Genomic DNA, 19,513 nt, shown 5'->3' with positions numbered 1-19,513 from the left:
CCAGGAAAACTACATCCAGCACCTTCACTTTATCCACTGGACAGGTGGCCTTATCATAGACACCAAATTAGTTAAACAAGCCTTTCCTCTGTGAACCCATGTTGACTGTGCCTGATGATTGCTTTATTATTTAAAACCCTTTCAGTGGCACCCAGTATAATCTTCTCCGTAATTTTCCAGGAGCTCAGGTTAGGCTTATGGGTCTCTAGTTCTCTGGGTTTTCCCTCACACCCTTGATACAGATTGGGCTTACACTGACTACTTCCAGTTAGCAGGATCCTCCCCAGACTCCCAAGACCTTTGGTAAATGATTGAGAGGAGTCTTGCCATAGGATCCAGTAGCTCCTTCAGTACTCCAGGAAGAATCCCATCAGGCTCCATGGCCTTGCAAAGCTGGTCCCTTAAAATCTCAGTGCCCACAGATGGCAAGTCACTGTTCCCACATTTGTAGTCCTCTGACTCAGGGGACCAGGCAGCCCAAGGTCTATCAGTATTGTTAAAAAGACTGGGGCAAAACCCACATTGTATGCCTGTGTTTTTCCTCATCCCTGTTAGTCAGATGACAATCTTCAACAAGTATCAGTTCAATGTTTTCCTTAGAACTCCTCTTGCTATTAATGTACTTTAAAAAGTCATTCTTTTCATCTTACTCAACACTGGCCAGTTTCAGCTCTGAACTTTGAGCAGTACTCTTGGCTTCATCACATCTAGTACCTGATTGCTAGCTGGTGTGGCCACTCTCCACATGCTTTTCTGTTACTAAGTGTGCGTATCCTTAACAGAAACATAGAAGAAACTGATAGCTGTATTGAGATTCTTTTGTTCATGTTTAAAACATATAAGAGACTGCAAAAAAACCCCTCACCTTTGTTCTTTTCTAGGTGTTGTCAGCTGCCTCAGCAGCAGGAGTTTCTGTAGCTTTTGGTGCCCCAATTGGTGGAGTCCTTTTCAGTCTGGAGGAGGTATGTCAAGAGATAGCACTGAAGGATAAATATTTTTTAAAATCTCTCTTAGTTTAAATAATCTCAGACTCCTAAGAAGGAAATTATTTTTGGACCCATATTTCAAAGCCAAGAGTCCTGTTACCAGGAAACTCCTAAAGTTATTTTTTTCTTTTTTTTTTGGAAGGAATGTCAGCTTTATTCTGGAGAAGGGCTGAGTCTGTTAATAATTTGAGTTTACATACAGATAGAGACACAGCAGCTTTTCAGTCCTGGAGTTTATTCTAAAATAAAGAGAAGTAGGGCCCTTATTGTTCATTTTTGAAAAAGGCTTTAGAAACTTATTGGACAGTTTTGTGAAGCATGTTTTTAAACATTACTTAAAGTTTCAGACACTAAACACAATTGAATATGATAATTATTAAAAGGGTAAATATAACCATAAAAACTTACCTCCAAGGCAACCAAATTCTCTTCTCCAAGAAATGGTTTATGTTAAATTAGTTTTAATTGTCATTTTCAAGATATATAAAAATGTTTTTTCTATCACTGGCATTTTTAAAGACAACTAAAACCCTAAAAATCTCTGAATTGAAAAGGAGGGAAAATATTCTTTCATGTATAATTCTGTTATATTCTTAGGGAATTTTGAGGAATTCCTCTGTTGCCAAAAAAAGATGCAGAAGAAAACTGTCTTGAAATTCTAATCAGGCTATGTGGGGCTTAAGAATGAAATTGCATGTTCTGTTTTGAGGCCTTTTAATTCTTTTTGTTTGTTTGTTTTAATCATACTTCGTAAAAATAACAGATCTGTGAGAACCCTTTCAATGTAGGTTGAAAGGAGATGTGAAAATATTAGGAGGATATCTGCGTGTGCAGAACCAGATATATGCTCTGGTTCTCATGAAGGCTAAGAGACACAAACAGAGCAGCTTGAAGCACAAATTGCAGTGCATCATTTCCTGATAGCCTTAAAACAGCAGTGGTTTCAACACTGCTGTAGTATTGACTTTAAATCTGATACGAGTTGTAGAGCTTTCTAAAAATGTAGGATCTGCTGGAGTGCCAGTGCTCCAAGTGATAGGAATAATTTTTTAGCTTGTATCATGTGAGCAGCAGTATTCTAACACATGCATAAACCTGTCTTTCCAGGTTTTTAATTGAGGCACTAATAATTCTCATGTGTTGTCCTTTGCAGGTCAGCTACTATTTCCCACTGAAAACTTTATGGAGATCATTTTTTGCTGCTTTAGTAGCTGCATTTGTTTTAAGATCCATCAATCCTTTTGGTAATAGCCGCCTAGTTCTTTTTTATGTGGAATATCACACTCCTTGGTACCTTTTTGAACTGCTTCCTTTTATTCTTCTGGGAGTATTTGGTGGGCTCTGGGGAGCATTTTTCATCCGAGCAAATATTGCATGGTGTCGCCGACGCAAATCTACAAAATTTGGGAAGTATCCCGTCCTGGAGGTCATTATTGTTGCAGCAATAACAGCTGTCATTGCGTTTCCTAATCCATATACAAGGCTAAACACCAGTGAGCTTATTAAGGAGCTCTTCACAGACTGTGGGCCATTAGAATCCTCCTCGCTCTGTGACTACAGAAATGATATGAATGCAAGCAAAATAGTAGATGATATTCCTGACCGTCCAGCAGGCACTGGAGTCTATTCAGCTATATGGCAGTTGTGTTTAGCACTCATATTTAAAATAATCATGACAGTCTTCACCTTTGGTATCAAGGTAAGTGTGAATGCAGTAGCTGTGTCATCTGCTGTGATTATTTAATTACAGCCTTTCTCATTTTCCATCTCTCAAAGCCACCAGCTTGGTTATTTCTTTCTTGTTATTTCTTTTTAAAAAAAGGCCTTTTTACTTTTGGTTAATAAGCAGGTCTTGTAGCAAACAGCATTAATTTTAATTAAATTCAGAATAGTCCTTTGTTCAGCTGAATAGAAACGTGCTACGTGCAATAGGGAGCAGTAACTGTGTAGATGGCTGGCTGTTTTTATGGGCCTAATTCAGCAAGAAGGAATGATTCTAAAGTTTTCAAGAGCAACGTTCAAGCATAACCACTCGGGTTCCCTAGTCCTGTTACTTGGAAGAAGAATAGACTGTAGTTCTTGTATCCACTCTTCTCATTGTTCACATAAATGTAATTACTACAGATGTTAATGTATGACATTGATGATTTTTTTGCTGTATTTTCCAGTATTGCATGTCATGATGAGAAAGTGGCCTTTGTTCATGTGACTGTAATGGGAATTTCTGCTCCATTACAAACAACATAATTTTTGTTTTTTCCCGTTGTTTCATAGATCTGTTTTGGAGGTGGCTTCAGCTTCTCCCCAGTCTGTGGCTGTTTTGTGAATGATGATGTATAACTGCCATGCCTTCATCATTTTCTGTCTTGTCAGGCTGCCTTCATAGTTTTTTGCAACTATATCATTATCAAACATGTGTTAATGCAAACTTATTGTAGAATGCTCGCTAGACAAGATTTGTGTTTATATTTGCCTTAACTTTTCAGATTAAGTTGCTGTTCTATGTAACAGCAAGCATAAAAACCCACTTCATTTCCGTGAGGATGTTTGATCATTGGAATATGCTGTGCAGAGAACATCCTTGGAAATACTCATATCTTGACTGGTTGCAAGCCTGGACAGCCTGCTGTAGGTGACCCTGCTTGAGCAGGGGTAGACAATCTCAGGCAGTCATCTTCAACCTCGACTATTCTGTAACTGATGGAACTATAACACCATGTTGTGTTCCTCATGTTCTGGTATTTTAGAAGATGTCGCAGGTTGTTATTTGAAGTTATGTTCTATATATTGGTTGGTGTGTAAGAGGAATCCATAGAGTGTATTTTGTATGCTAGTCTTCCTTAGGTCTGTAACTCCGACAGTGTTCTGTGATGTGACTGCTTCAATCTCTTGTTTAGTTTTGTATTCACTTACTGTGTTTCATTTATATCTAGGACATTGTTTTACCATTCATGTGTTCATGTGCATCTGGCTCTTTTGCGTGGGATTGTCAGCACAAGGTCACACTGCATATTAGAATTAACTAGTTTACAGAATGGGAGAGCTTATACTTCATTTGGTTTTGATTCGTTTTCTCAGAACTTCAGCATGGTGGAAATATTTTTTTTGAAGTTGTGAGAATATATTTATTACTTTGCCAGTAGGCAAGGAGTCGTGTTGCTGTCATTGATGGAATTGTGCTACATTAATATCTTGGAAGCTTTAAAGCATATGGTTAATTAGAATGTCAGCCAGGATCTGGAGAAGAGGATGTTACTTTAATTATATTTATTTGCACTATAAGCTTTATCTCTATAAAAGAAGCAAATTCAAAATAGAAAAAAAAAAAGAAAAGGAAAGAAATAAATAATTATAAAGGATCCTGTGGGCTCTCCATGTCTGTTCCTGGAGCTGTAGCCATCTGCAAACACACGTCTTCCCCACAGGAACTGTTTTCCTGTGAGGTGAGCAAAGCTACCCAGCTGCTGCCTGTGAGGCAAAGTGATTCCTGCTGCTCTTACTGCTGTGGACATGTATTACGAGGGGGCTGATACGGCAGAGGTTTGGCGTTTTTGGTTTGTTTTTTTCTTTCAGGCTTTAGTACCTATACTGTACTGCCTGTTATCAGTACACTTGTTACTGTGTCTAAATGCTGATCAACAGGTGGGAAGGAGTTACAGTTTTGCCTCAGAACTTGACTGGTATGCAGCTGCACTACCAAAGAAGTGGGAAGTTGTACCTAAATCCTAATCCTTGCTTGTTTCAAAGATGACACATGTGACATAGAACAAATCTTTTCCTCTGCAGTGTAATTTGAGCTTGCTGAAAAGCAAGCCCTGGAGAAGAAAGCTGAGAAGAGGAAAAACTTAGCTGTTTTCCCTTGCTACTTCTCTGGGAAGATTCCTCTCTACTTTGTGATTTGTGATTCGGGGGCAAAAGAATGGAGCTGTAAAATCATAATTACAGTTAGACTTGTAACCATTATCCACATATGATGGAAAAAAAAGAGGGAGCTAGTGCATAAAAAAGTTACATTACCAAAGACCAGAAACCATTTGGATGCAATTTCCACATGGAGACTGAATTTCTGTGGCATACTGCTGTAGCACAATAGGATCTCAGGCAGTTTCAAAGATTTATTTAGTTTCATGTTGGAAATGTGGGATTTCTCAGGTTACCGTTGTACTGTTCCCCAAGAAAGAATTTCACTCAGGAAAAAAAATTGATTTTAGCAGTTAGAAAGGGGCTTAGATGCATAATTAATTGTGGGAAATAACAGTAGTGGTATAAATGCACAATTTGAATACTTGACTAAAATGATAGCATTGAATATTACCTCTATCAACACTGAAACAGGAGGTAATTCAGTATGGGAATGAAGGATTATTAAACTTTTTCTCAAAACCCATGCTGCTGGCTTTCTAACATGTTTGCTATGTTTGTTTTTCCTTGGTTTTTTGGTTAGAAATCATATTTGCAACCACAAATATAGACAAAATATAACAGTAATAATATTTATAAGCTATGTTTGCTTTTCCTTGGTTTGTTGGTTAGATATCATCTTTGCAACCATAATTACAGAAAAAATATAATAATACTAACAACAACAACAATCCTGAAATACATTTCTGCACCAGCTATTGAATACCACAACAAAAATCTATAGTTTGGAATTGCACAATACTTAAATTTCACAGATGTACAGTACAAGAAAAACTACATGGTATATCCTGTTACACCAGGAATGCAATTTTTAATGATGTTATTTCGACAAGATGGGTTGAGGTGCATTTAGACAAAGTAAAAATTCTACTCCTTATTTGTAATCATGTGTACCTCAGTCACAGTATAAAATATTTTGATGTTAACAACTGCTGTGAGGAGAAGCAGCAGGCTTTTGCAGTTTAATAAGACATCTAGGTACCAGTATGTTTTTTGGAAAGATTAGCTTTGTAAGGAGAAGAAAAGATACACAACAGTTACTTTATATGAAATGGCTGATAAAAGCAAGTTTGCAATAACATTTTACTATGTCATGGTTGTGTGACAAGGCTTTAGTTAGTAGCAGAAAAACATTTAAAGTAAATAAAGTGATGGTAGAAGCTTCTTTTTTTTTTTACCTATTGTTAACCTACTTTTTGCAGTGGGGATTATCTTTTTCTCTTTCAGTGTGTTTAGCATTCTATATACATTCATTTGTATAGGAAATGGCAATAATAGTACAAAGCTTCTTTTAAAAATCACCTGTTCAGTTAGCCATGTAATTTATAGCAGTGTCAGGAAGGAGTTTAGGAGGACAGTCCAGTTTAGTAAGTGAATGTTGACTCTGAGGAGCATGAAGGAATAAGGGAGACAGGAGATAGTAAGGAGCACTTTTCAGCATGAGTAGCACAGCTCACACTAGACATGCACAGAACTGTGCTGTTGGCACTGAAAGTCTAGTTCGTGGTCCTGTATTGGTGGTAGATTTTCTCTTAAATACAGTAAGTTATAAACAAACATGCTCATAAAATAGTTTTTTCTAATCAAGTCAATCAGAGATATCAATAGCATTCTGTTAAGTTCTACTAACCTTCCAAGATCACTTTCCATGGTTTTAACCTGACAGTTTGAGCATTCACATCTCTTTCAGAAAAAAATATTAAAAAATCACTTGTTAAGTGATGTGTCAAGTATGTTCCCAGCAGCATGACAACAGTTCTGTTTTTGTTGCAGGTTCCATCTGGGCTGTTCATACCTAGTATGGCAATTGGAGCAATAGCAGGAAGGATTGTAGGAATTGCAGTGGAGCAGCTGGCTTACTACCATCATGACTGGTTCATTTTCAAGGAGTGGTGTGAAGTTGGAGCTGACTGTATTACACCTGGTCTTTATGCCATGGTTGGTGCTGCTGCATGCTTAGGTAAGTAAAATATAACAAATAAGTATCTGATTTCTTCATATATCAAAATAATTATTAAAAAATAAAAGGAGATATAAACTTGTACAGCTTTGGAACACCTATTTATATGGACTTCCCTCCAGAATAATACATTCACATGTCTACACAAGACCCTTAGATCCTTGTGATCTGAGGAATAATGTGAAATATAAATTGAAGAGAAATAGAAAAATTTAAGTAGTAGTGATTGCTTTCTCTGTTTGGTATCAAGAGATGTCATTACTACATTGGTCAGAAAATTCAGTTCCTTGAAATGTATGAAGTAGAGCATTTACAGTGTCAAGTACAGTTAAAATTATTAGGAGGAAGTGGTGTGATCAGCTGCCACATCTACATGAATTGCAAAAATTGTTTTGAAATTCAAACATAACTTCTAGAAGTGTGTAAGGTATTTTTAACAAATCTAATTGTTGAAAATCAGCTTCATGGAAAGAGGCTTAAGTTGGGCACCTTGCTTAAAACTTGGTGGCCTTAGAAATTAAACTTAAAAGCTGTTAGTACAGATCCTGTGAAAAGTAGACCTTTTCTTTAAGGAAAAGTGCATTTGGGCAATCAAACTAGTGATACAAATTTAGGTTTTGGAGAGGTTGTTCTGGTTTTTAATAGTTCAAACTGAATCACTCTTGAATGCATTGAAAGACAGTTCATAGTCTTTTATTGAATGAAGATACGGCATCAGAAACCTTAGTAGAAAAAAACCCGTTTTAAGTAATAACAAAAGAGAAATATAATTCCTATCTTCTGTTGTCCAAGGAAGAGATTTCTTTTCATCAGCTCATAATTCTGCTTAGCTTTTATGATTAACCAACAGCATTAAATTCCTAATCCTTTGGACAACATAGCTGTTGATTTGCTACCTGTGACTTCTTTGCATTAGTTCCATTCTTTTTTCAAATTCTTATTTTGCTCGATTTCCTTGCATTTCACGGTACTCTCTATACCATGATGTGGTATGGAGAAACACACAATTTTATTCTTAGTTTGTATTAAATAACTGCACGTGTTTTCCAATTCCCTTTATTACTTCCCTTTCTATGAATTTGCCCTAGAACTCTCTTTTTTAATTCTGGAAGTTTTGTGTTAATTTTCTCTGTCTGCTTTTGTTGGTATTACGCAGACAGGTGTTTGTCAGATGACCTTTCATGTCAAAGTTACGTTCGTAGTTCTCAACAGGAAGGCAGAAAATTCTAAAATCATTATTATCTGATACTTGAATGTTACTGGCTATCATTTTCCTTGCAGGTGGTGTGACGAGGATGACTGTGTCCCTGGTAGTTATTGTCTTTGAGCTAACAGGAGGGCTGGAATATATTGTGCCCCTAATGGCTGCAGTCATGACCAGTAAGTGGGTAGGAGATGCCTTTGGTAGGGAAGGCATCTATGAAGCACACATCCGACTGAATGGATATCCTTTCTTGGATGCAAAGGAAGAATTCACTCACACAACACTGGCTGCTGATGTGATGAGACCTCGGAGAAGTGACCCTCCTTTAGCAGTTCTGACGCAGGATAATATGACTGTCGAAGACATAGAAAACTTGATCAACGAAACCAGCTATAATGGTTTTCCTGTTATTATGTCAAAAGAATCACAGAGACTAGTGGGCTTTGCTCTAAGAAGAGATTTAACTATTGCAATAGGTAATTAACTTTCAGTATTGCTTTATTATGTATGCCAATTTAAATTGTTTTATATTATTTTATATTTAAAATAGAATTTATTCTGTATGTTTCTAGACTCCAGATTTATTTAAGTATATAGTAATACATGTCCAGTAGCAGGCTCTGAAATGAAGAAAATCCTCATCTCTTTGTCTGTGTTGCAGAAACAAAAGTTGTCATACTTAAGTAGGTCAAAACATTATCTAATCTGGTATTTTTTAGTTTTTTGAGGCTTTTGATAGCATTACTTGAGGAAATGAGATACTATGCTAACATTCTTCTTCAAAATTGAGCAATTCTCATTTTAGACCAGCAGTATTCTGTGAGAATTACTGTCCAAGTAATTTTTAAATGTATATCCTATTTCTTTCTGACAGTGTGGTATTTACTTTTGTTATAACCACCAGGATTGTATTATGGAGAGATAAGTGCAATATTAATTATTTTAGGTTTATGTTTTTCAATCTGTTTGTGTAATGGGAAATGTGTCCCTGGGCACATGAGCACACAAGCCCTGTTTGGGCTGTCTCTTTCTGGGCAGGCATTAGTGCCTGTGTGATACTTGTGACAATGCTTTGTGCACTGGCAAGAAAAATTCTGTGTACTTTGAGGCTACTATCATAACCAAAGGAGGAAACACACTGTTATGTAAGAAAATGTCACAAAACTGTAACATTTAATGCATGAAATAAGTGATGGAAGTTGCATCTTAAACTGCTGGGGGTTTTTGATACATATCTCTTAAACAAAGACACTTGAGAAAGGGACAGAATTCTCCTGAAACTTTTTAAAAGTTATGTTTTGTGAACATAACACTGTTTACTTCAGTCAGATTTTTGCCTGTGGTCCTACTACTGTGTATACCGTGGTATTACAGTATGTAGGATGTATATGAATGTCCAAAACTTGGAAATTATTACCAACACCATACTGGTTTAAGTTTGCATTTACTTGAGTAAATGAGGGAATAGCAGAACATTCTTCTTAGAATACACTTTCATAGTAAGACTCATTTCAGCTGCGGAGATTATACAGTGGAAGTTGCTTAGTCTCAGGTTGTGTCTGGCTTAAGAGTCATTGTGCCCTGGCAGCCAGGAGGGCCAACCATATCCTGGGGTGCATCAGGCACAGCATTGCCAGCTGGGCAAGGGAGGGGATTCTCCTGCACTGGACAGCCTCACCTCGAGTCCTGTGGGCACTTTTGGGTGCCAGATTATCAGAGGGTTATAGAGCCATTAGACATCATCCAAAGGAGGGCCACAAGGATGGTGAAGGGCCTTGCAGGGAAGCCGTGTGAGGAGCAGCTGAGGTCACTTGGTCCGTTCAGCCTGGAGAAGAGGAGACTGAGGGGAGACCTCACTGCAGTTACAGCTGCCTTGTGAGGGGAAGGGGAGGGGCAGGCACTGATCTCTTCTCTGTGGTGCCTGCTGACAAGACCTGAGGGAACGGCCTGAAATTGTGCTGAGGGAGGTTTAGGTTGGATATTAGGAAAAGGTTCAGGGACCTGTCAATTGAGGCTGGCTTTTCCCTGGCAGTTTCTTCAGGAGCTGAGTATGTGCTTCCTGCATGTTATTTTTTTTAGGCTTTCCACCTCTTTATAGTAAATAAAAGTTACTTATTGGAGTGAGAAAATTAATTGAATTAATTATTCACTAAAGGTGAATAGTAGATGGCTTTTGTGATTTCTGCACAACCACTTCCTGGGGGTAAAGCAGTGGCTATGGAAACATACGCGAGAGTCTGGTAGTGTCGATTGAGCTGTCCGTCTGCACTAACATCTTACTCCAAGAATAAATTCTTTCTCCTCTGCTGTTTTTCCCCCTTCCCTGTCTCTCTTAAAGAAAGTGCTAGAAAGAAGCAGGAAGGGATTGTTGGCAGTTCCAGAGTATGTTTTGCCCAGCATACCCCATCGCTTCCAGCAGAAAGCCCTCGACCTTTGAAGCTCAGAAGCATACTTGATATGAGCCCTTTCACCGTGACAGACCACACACCAATGGAAATCGTGGTGGATATTTTCCGGAAGCTGGGTCTGAGGCAGTGCCTTGTAACACACAACGGGTGAGTGAAGTGGCAGCAGTGCTGTGTGTTTTGTTACATACGGTAATTTTCACTTCCAGGATCAGAGTATTTGAACCAGGATATACACCAGGATCATGGTATTTGAACCCGTAAGTTTGGTATTGCAAGAGGACCCCAGCTGTTCATTAAGAACGTGCTGTGCTGTAGCACCTCTCTGAAATTCTTACTCCTTCCTTGTATTCCAAGTAAGCAGGCAGATGATTTCAGTCATTTTATGATTTTCTGTTAAAAATTCATTCAGCAAGTTTGATCTGTGCAAGTTGCTTTTGGAGGAGACATAACTTGTCTTGCAGAAGTTTAGGCTTGTGTGCTGCACAGTCTAAGGCCTGTATTTTCTCATTCTTATCTGTGTTCTGGCAAGGTGCAATGTATCAGCAGTTATTGAACACCTACAAATACTGGGTTCATAAAGAGTAGAGGAGAAAATGATCTAGTCAGTATCTCTTCTTCTGGAGTCTGATGATGGCGATTACCACCAAGCTTTTGTTTTTTGGAATACTAACAACTAAACTGCTGCTAGTTGTGGAACTTCAATCTGCAACTTTTGTTTCTACAATTCAAAATATTTCAGGAAAGTAATTTTAAGATTTAGAATGTTTGTAAATGAGACTGTTGGGAGTTGTCCTGTGATTATCTACTAAATAAATCACCCCAGGCATGGAAACTAAAAGTTCGTTGTAATTGCCTCTTACCTAAACTGCTCCTTGTTTTTTTACATGATCTTTTTCTGTGCAGCTGTTCCTTTAACATTCTGCTTTCCTGTATCTCTTGCATTAAACACTTGACATGCAACATCGATGCTCCTACCATAGTATCTTGCTTTCCCTTTAGCATGTCTTTAAGGCACCTGGGGAGTGAAATGTTGTCTGCTCATCCACATGTTTAGGATTGATCAATGTCCTTGGGACAAGAAATCTGAAATGACTGGGACTTTCTTAGTTTTTCTGTGGGCAGAAGGACTGCTGCTGTGTATGTAGCAAATGTTTTAAATATTGCATTGGTTTCCAAGTTTGGTTTTTTCAGATGCATTTTGAAACAAATTTATTTTAAGTGTTCTCCTGCTTGCTTTTTTTTTTTCTTCAATGCGTCTCTGTATGGAATGTCAAGTAGTGTTTCCAGAAGCCTTTCTCTGATACGGAAAGGACATAATGATCTGACAGTTAGAAGTTAGTGCAGGCATGAAGTTCTGCTTGTTTTGGGGAGGGAAATTGGAATCAATTCCAATTCACTGAAAAATATTTGCTATGATAATTTTTTTCGTAGTTTCTGTTGTGGTTGAGTGCTCAAACATTGACGTTGATGCTAAAATGTCCTCTAAAGAAAGCTTGATTGTGCAAAGCTATGTCAAGCTCTACTGTACATTTTAAACTATTTTATTATAAAGTAGCAGGAAGTATGGATGGCTTTAATTTTTATTCTATCCTACTTCAGTTTACAAATTTGTGTCATTCCACAAGCACACTGTCCATTACAAGGCGACCAGATCATAAATACTAGTACTGGTGGTATTTAGCCACAGCATATAGCCTTGTGGCCATCAAGGACTACTTTGTATTTTGGCGGGCAAATTTCCTGCAAACTGAATATAAAGGTTTAAAGACTTGTGTCAACAGACTGGTTCCAATCCAGATAGGATTGTGCAGAAATTGTGCAGATGACAAAGAGAAGACTGAGCCTTGCTCCTCCAAATTTGTACCAGAATATCCATTCCAGGGAGTTGCTCTTGATTTGTCCTGTCATGAATGAGAAATTTGTCTGAATTTGTCTGTTTGTAAGGACACCAGATAGCCTAGCTCTCTACGGCAGCATCGAACCTCAATTGCTATGACTTTACAGTTACTACTTTGTTCATCTGCTGTGGCTTGTTAAAATGTGAATAATTATCTGTAAGCGTGAGGAGAAGTAACTATTAAACAAAGGAAATACAAAGTAGATTTTAGTTCAGTGCCTTTAAAGCCCAAAACCATGTGAATTTAGGGTGAAGGGATAGTTTGCTATCCTGATGTGTACCTGATATGAGAAACATACTGCTCTGGGGTGGTTAAAGAGCCAGTTGTGTTCAGCATTTTGGGAGAAAAAGGAAAAAAGCAAAATCTGGGAAAGGATACTGACTTTCAAATAGATTTTCATTTAATTATCTCATTGGCTTTCCCGCAACCATTCTTTTTCTTTTTCTTTTTTTTTTCTGTTTTTAGTTTTCTCTAATCCTTTTTCATTATGATTAGAACTTTTTTTTAAATTTGATTTCATACACAGTTATTAGCATAACATAATCTGTTGCAGGATTGTCTTGGGGATCATCACAAAGAAGAACATATTAGAGCATCTCGAGCAACTAAAGCAGCACGTCGAACCCTTGGTGATTAGATATATCAGATCTCATAATTAGACACATTAGAAGTCAGGAAGCATGAAACTTGTGAACTGTTCAGGGCTTTTATGACATCGGCTGAACAACGAAATCTTCTTATGCTCAAAATTTGTATTAAACCATAAAAGAACATGTGCAAAATCCTTTTGTAGAAATGAAGCTGTAAATGTGAACATACTGTTAGTCACAACATTAAAGGAAAGTAAACAGTAAACTTTCTGAAACTTGTGTTGTTGAGATCACATAGATCCAGCTGGTTGATCTCTTGAATTCCCCAGGTGGGAAGGCACGCAGCTAGGAATACTTTTTCCCTGCCTAATGAAACTAAGATTTTCGTATACGCCAATTTCTTTTTCTGATTTGGACAGCTTTAAATAGCTGTTCAATAGCAAAGTATCACATCTTTTGAGAAGCAAAGACAAGCATGTTTTAATTGCATCATTAGATATTCCCTGTAATCCCCCTTTATCAACATGATTTTTAAAAATATTCTTATTTTTTAATAAAGTCCTGTGATTTTATGTGAAGTCTTGTGATTCTGCTGCTGTTACCTACAGCAGTCAGTGTACTCCTTTACAAAATGTGCAGTGATACCCTTAGCCACCAAGTGGCTTGCTACTATGTCGGCTGTTGACTTCAGAATCTAGATATGGTTTTAAACATGATGTTGTGAACTAACCCCTTAGATAGGTGGTAGATTTTGTCTTAATTTGGACATGGGTTGCTAGTTACGTCTACTAAACATACCCACCATGTTTAGCTGCTTATGTGCAAAATATGCTAATTATGTTCTTATTTTATGCTAATATTTCACAAGTATTTCATGCGTCCTTTAATAAGACAAATTGAAATGTACTAACCAGAATAACAAGGGCAGCAGCTCATTCATTCTGCTCTTTGCTTCTCTTGTGATATTATCCTTTTGGACAGTCTCACTCTATTTGATGTTTCGCAGTTATAGTTTTAAAAGACCCTGTCATAAGAGCACAATATCTAAATTGGAAAATGAAAATTTTCTTTTATTATTCACAGTTTATTTTTTGCTAAAGCCATGAACTCCAAAAATTAATGAGCTCATGTTTATTATACAAAAGTTTTGTGGCTGGTACAGTGTGCTCCTATGAATATATTCAATCTGAGCCAGTGTGTCAGACTGGAAGGATCCTTCTGGTTTAAAAAAGGAGGGAAGGGGAGTTTGATTTGTTTGATTTGGGGCCATCAAGCGGTACATCACTTCTGATGGCTAGGTTGGAACATGCCTCCCTTATGAAATGGGATCAGTATCACTTCTTTTTCATACCTCTCTTTTCTTTGTCCCTCTTTGTTACTTTTTTGTTGGCATATGCTAATCAAAATTTGATTTTTGTAGAAACAAAAAGTTAAATAAAAATTGTAATGGGCTCTACTTGGATGACTTGTATTTCATTAAAATGGACTACAGCTGTCAGAGACCATCTGATACAGTGTCTCAGCATTGCTGTGTTTTATCAAACTGGTGGTTCCTCAACATTTTGATAAATAAAATGTTTCTGCTTAAATAAGAAAATCAGGCTGTTTACTTTTGCCCTATTCCTGTCAACAAAAAGGACTTGGCTACAGATTTGTTCCGGTTCATTATTTTCCTGCTTGGATTAATATCAATCTTCCATTTATCCTTTTCAGGCGCCTCCTTGGCATTATAACAAAAAAAGATATCCTCCGTCATATGGCCCAGACGGCAAACCAAGACCCCGCCTCCATAATGTTCAACTGAAACCCATAGCTGAGGAGAGAGAGGAAACGGAAGAGGAGGTCCATTTGTTGAATAGCACAACACTTTAGTCTGGGGAAAACTTCTAAAATCAGAGACGAGAGCTGGGTTTTTACGTAACAGTGCTGCTGGCAATCAGGAGTCAGTCTGGGGGAGCATGTGGCGAGGAGGAAGGCTGATGGGAGTGTGGGAAGGGAGAGCTGCTGTCCTGCACTGGATGCGTCCCGAGACATCAGGTCTGCCATGATAGTGCAGTGGGTGAGCCGTGCAAAGTGGTGGCATTCTCCAGCCCAGCCTGGTACTTCAACATTGAAGAGATGTGTTATTAATCCCTGTTTCTGGAGGGATTGTTCTGAATTGAGCCATCTTGTGGAGACTGAAAGGTCTTGCCCTTCTTACCATTGAAAACTGTTGTGTTAACTCATGAAGCGTGTTAACTATTACTCGTCACCTTTCTACATTCCAGAAGAGCTTTATTTCTCTCTCTCCTGAGCCGTAACAAAGCCTCTTTAAAATTGGTGTGCCCTTTTGAAGCAGTTGTTTCTCATATTGAGATGTACTGAGTTACTGAGGTGTGATCACAAGAAGGGAGGTTTTTCTTGTGCCATTAAATGTGTAAGTTCGTACATCATGAAATGCTTGGGGCAGTGCAGAGCCACTGCAACAAAACCACATTGAACAGGTAATACTTTGCAAGAACCATGCAAGACTTCTTTCAACCCATGTGCTGTCGTGATATGAGAAAACTAAAACCAGATGAAACCAGTATTTAAAAGAAAAATACTGGTTTTGCTGCAGAAAGTATCAATAATGTGACCTGGTCTTATGCAATTTTTTGTATTATTGAAAACATTATGATATATACCAATGTTGTGCAGTATAAGGAAAAATACTGCTATTCTACTAGTTTAAGAGCTGGAACAATTCTGTATGCGTGTATCTGGTAAAAAATGCATGCTACAACACTGGAGATCTTTTTCCCCCTGTAAAATCTGATAATGGTCATTTTTATTTTTTCTTCTCCACAAAAGATGTTCCACTGCTGACATAGTAGGAAGAAATGTAACTCATAATTTGCACTAAATGTATATTATTTTTCTTGAAGTTTTACCATTCTTTATTTATATTTGTATGGATTAAAAAATCTATTAAATATGAATCAGTTAATATCTCACATAACTAATTACCTTTTTAATGTGATTTTATAGAATAATTCATAATCCTCTGTAAGTAATGGAGGATTAGCCAATGTTTACAACTAGATGAAGGGTTTCAAGAAAATGGCTTCTTTATGATCCAACATACTTACGAGATCATTTTCAAATATAACTTTCACAGCTGTTACCTTGGATTTCCTTTTTTTCTTTACTAGCAGATAACTGGAACAGTAATAGTAAGGTTTTATTAAAAAAAAAAAAACCTGCAGGGTTTCAAAAGTAATAGGAGAAAGCAACTATTAGATTGCTTTTTACTCTTTTTTTTCTTTTCTCCCAAGTATATAGAGGTGTAAATTATATGTAGTCACACCTGAACAGCAGGGAAAAATTGAATCCAGTACTTGAAACTTCGGCAGGACTTCAAAATTCAGCAGCAACACACACACACTTGGAGGTGAACTGACAGATCCCTAACTTCTTTACAGTACATTGTTTTGTTTCCTATTCATTCTATCAGATCACCACCACAACTGCAGGCAGAGGAAAAATGACAATATGCTATGAGCCTAAATGATGGAGGAAAAAAATTAAGACATCTGGCTGACAAAAATCATGTTCTGTAATATGAGGTTGGATGAAACTTCTTTAACAATTATGCTCACAAGACTGCAAAAATGGCAAGAATATAAACACTAAAAGTTTAACATCATAATCTTAAATATCTCTAAGGCATTCATCACGGTTACCTCAAACATCTTTTTCACAAAGTAGGTAGTATGATTTTATCATAAGTTCAATAACACAATGAACCAAAATTCTGACACTGTTGGTGAGCTGCACAAAAATGGCTGTGCTTAAGTAAGTGCACTGTTGAATTTTAACTGATTTTTCTGAGTAAAAACTTGCCATCTACATTTTAGCATCTCATCTCCAGCAGCAACTGGAACCAGTAGAAAGTGAAATGTGCCAGGGGGATCACAGTGATCAGGCCTCGTATTAAAAAACAGGTTTGGAAATAAACAGGGACTTGGGCTATGTTGAAATGGGAGCATGGCAACAAGCAGCTGTACTCTTCCATGTGAAGTCAGTGCTAGTGGTTAAAAATTTGCTCTGTTACATTACATAAGCCTGAAGAAGAGGAAGCTTCACAAAGAGCAGGATTGTCCCATTTACAGAAGGCAGCTCTGGAAGTTGTCTGTGACACTGATTTCTGTTGTCTCATTTTTTTTTTTCAGTGGAAGAATACAAACTCACTACACATACAAAAATCGCTTTAAATTAGTTTGAAATCTCTGCCATGTCTGATGTTATTGTAAAACACTGCTGTGTGTACTGTATTAACTTGCACCTAATTCTATAGACTGCTGTCTGAATTAAAATACAGTTCACACTCCTGCTGTGTTTCATTTCTGTGTGGATCTTGAGTGCTGCACATAAATTATGTATCTCCGTTTACTCTTCTTAACCTGCTAAGCTTTCCCTGTTGACATTTAAAATGTCTTCTGGTAAACATGCAGTAGAGGTTCTGGTAATGAATTATGTGTGCCTGTGCTGTGCAACAAAAAATTTCTAACGTGAAACTTGCAGCGCCTTACTCAAGTTACTAATTAAAAAAAAAAAAAAGGTGGTGGATGGGAGGGGGAAAGTGTCAGCATTTTTTTATTTTTTAAATCATTCAGATACTGGTTCATGAAGAATGCATTCTCTGTTAATCTGTGATGTCGCCTAGAGCTGTATTTAATATTGATCTTAATGTTTTTATTTATAATAGTGTGGTAGAACTGCATATCATTACAGTAAAAATTCTCATTACTGTGATGATTTAATCAAGCATTAAAACCTTCTGTATGACCATTTATTGTTGTCATGTTTTCTCATTGTTTTCACAAGCAAGATTTGTGTTGATTTTTGCATTTATTTTCCCTGAAAGAAAATTAACAGCTAGGAATTTTACATACAAAACTAGTAAGAAGATTTGATGAAAAGAATGTTTAGGAGATGCAGTATTTGCATTGCTTAGCATGTGGCTACAAATCAGTAGCCAAATCAACCCTATCAAGCAGATCAGCCTTAGGTGGGGTATTTTTCCAAAATAAGCATTTGAGATTTTGTTTTAATTATAGAATAGTTGGTTTTCTGATTTAAAATAGTTAAAAGTGGATGATCCTTTTATTGTCTAAAAGCCATCTGTTGATGATGTACACTTCACAGAATGGCCTGGGTTGGAAGGGACCAACCCTTCTGCTGTGGGCAGGGACACCTTCCGTGAGACCAGGGTGCTCAGAGCATCATCCATTGAACACTTGGAGGGATGGGGCATGTACCTCCCCTCTGGGCAACCCATTACAGTGTTTCACCTCTCACAATAAAAGTCTTCCCCCTATCTAGTCTGAATCTACTCTTTTTTAGTTAAAACCATTATTCCTTGTCCTAGTGCAGCAGGCCCTGCTAGAAAGCCTGTCTGAGTTTAATGATACACAGCACACCGGGCATTTTACAGCTGCTGTAACAGAGTTCCTTCTCCCTCAGGGGCTAGTAGAGGAGGAGGGGGGTCTAGTCTTGGGTCCTCATTTTTGCAGAGCTAAGTTCATATTTAACAGTTCAAAAGTTGAATTTTTAAGGTTCCCTCCAACTGAAACCTTTCCACGATTCTACTTTTTTAGTATTTGTATGATTTACAGGGCATTAATGTAAAGGGCTCCTGTACTTGAAACATAAAAAGGGGAATGAGACAGAAAGTATATCTTTTTTATGTATAAAACAAAACTTTAGGCCTATGACAGAATGCCTGCATGTTTGTGCTTGAATAAATGGGACATTTATATGTTGAGTGAAAGGGGTAAAGTTGTCAAATTTACAGAAGTAGCTGTGGCATGTGATTATCTTGTGCATTTGAAACTCACGATACTTTTGCAGCACTCTAACCTACACTATACCTCTAATGCTCCCTTTTACCATGAAGTAACAGATAACTGTCAATCCTTTGCTTAAAAAAGCAGGAATGACTTATATGACCATAGTGCTAATGGCCAATAATCTTTATCAGTAGTAATTAGTACTGCTGTCACTAGTATTGATGTGAGTTGCTACAATGGAAGTCAGTTACTGTGTGGTGGCAGGGCTGTTGAGTAAGAGCAAATATTATTTTCCATTGTTTCTGGACTGTTACTTTAACCAAGTGCCTGAGAATAAACCTCCAAGTGCAATAACAAGAACACAGAACTGGGGGATAATGACCTTGAAATCAATTAATTTGCACCTTGTACAAAATCACTTGGGTTTAATTTTATAATGTTTAGAGATGGCTTCTTCTGATTATCAAGTAGTAATTGCAGTGAAGTCCCACTGTCTCTTGTAATGTCAGTTAGCATTTCCTTCATCCCATTGGTTTCCTCGCACTTGAGCCAGCTCCAGCAATGCAGGAGCAGGGATAGTGCTTTGCCACAGAAGGGAATGCTGCAGTAAGGGAATGCTTTACCTGAGGGGTGGGACACAACTGGGGAAACACAGCATGGCAGAACCACGGCCCAGAGCAGGGACGTGAGGCTCGATACGTGTATGGCACAGGCGGGCAGCAACCAAGCCACA

At 37.7% G+C, this 19,513-nt stretch overlaps 1 protein-coding gene across 4 annotated transcripts in view; it reads left to right on the top strand.

Moving 5' to 3' along the window:
- The window catches only part of CLCN3 (chloride voltage-gated channel 3), a 66,019-nt gene extending 48,238 nt beyond the window's left edge, over positions 1-17,781 (top strand). For 2 of the 4 annotated variants that reach the window (XM_032108428.1, XM_032108429.1), the window contains 7 exons: positions 882-962; positions 2,140-2,685; positions 6,681-6,867; positions 8,149-8,547; positions 10,410-10,626; positions 12,931-13,006; positions 14,681-17,781. In XM_032108428.1, the coding sequence (XP_031964319.1) occupies positions 882-962; positions 2,140-2,685; positions 6,681-6,867; positions 8,149-8,547; positions 10,410-10,626; positions 12,931-13,006; positions 14,681-14,839 (1,665 nt within the window). In that variant the 3' untranslated portion in view covers positions 14,840-17,781. The remainder of the gene's footprint in view (positions 1-881; positions 963-2,139; positions 2,686-6,680; positions 6,868-8,148; positions 8,548-10,409; positions 10,627-12,930; positions 13,007-14,680) is intronic. The other 2 variants (XM_032108430.1, XM_032108431.1) reach the window with 1 other exon arrangement.
- The last annotated feature ends 1,732 nt before the right edge of the window (positions 17,782-19,513 follow it).

This window comes from Corvus moneduloides, chromosome 5 (genome assembly GCF_009650955.1).
Source record: "Corvus moneduloides isolate bCorMon1 chromosome 5, bCorMon1.pri, whole genome shotgun sequence".
Classification (NCBI taxonomy): Eukaryota; Metazoa; Chordata; class Aves; order Passeriformes; family Corvidae; genus Corvus; species Corvus moneduloides.
This window is presented reverse-complemented; position numbering and strand designations above follow the sequence as displayed.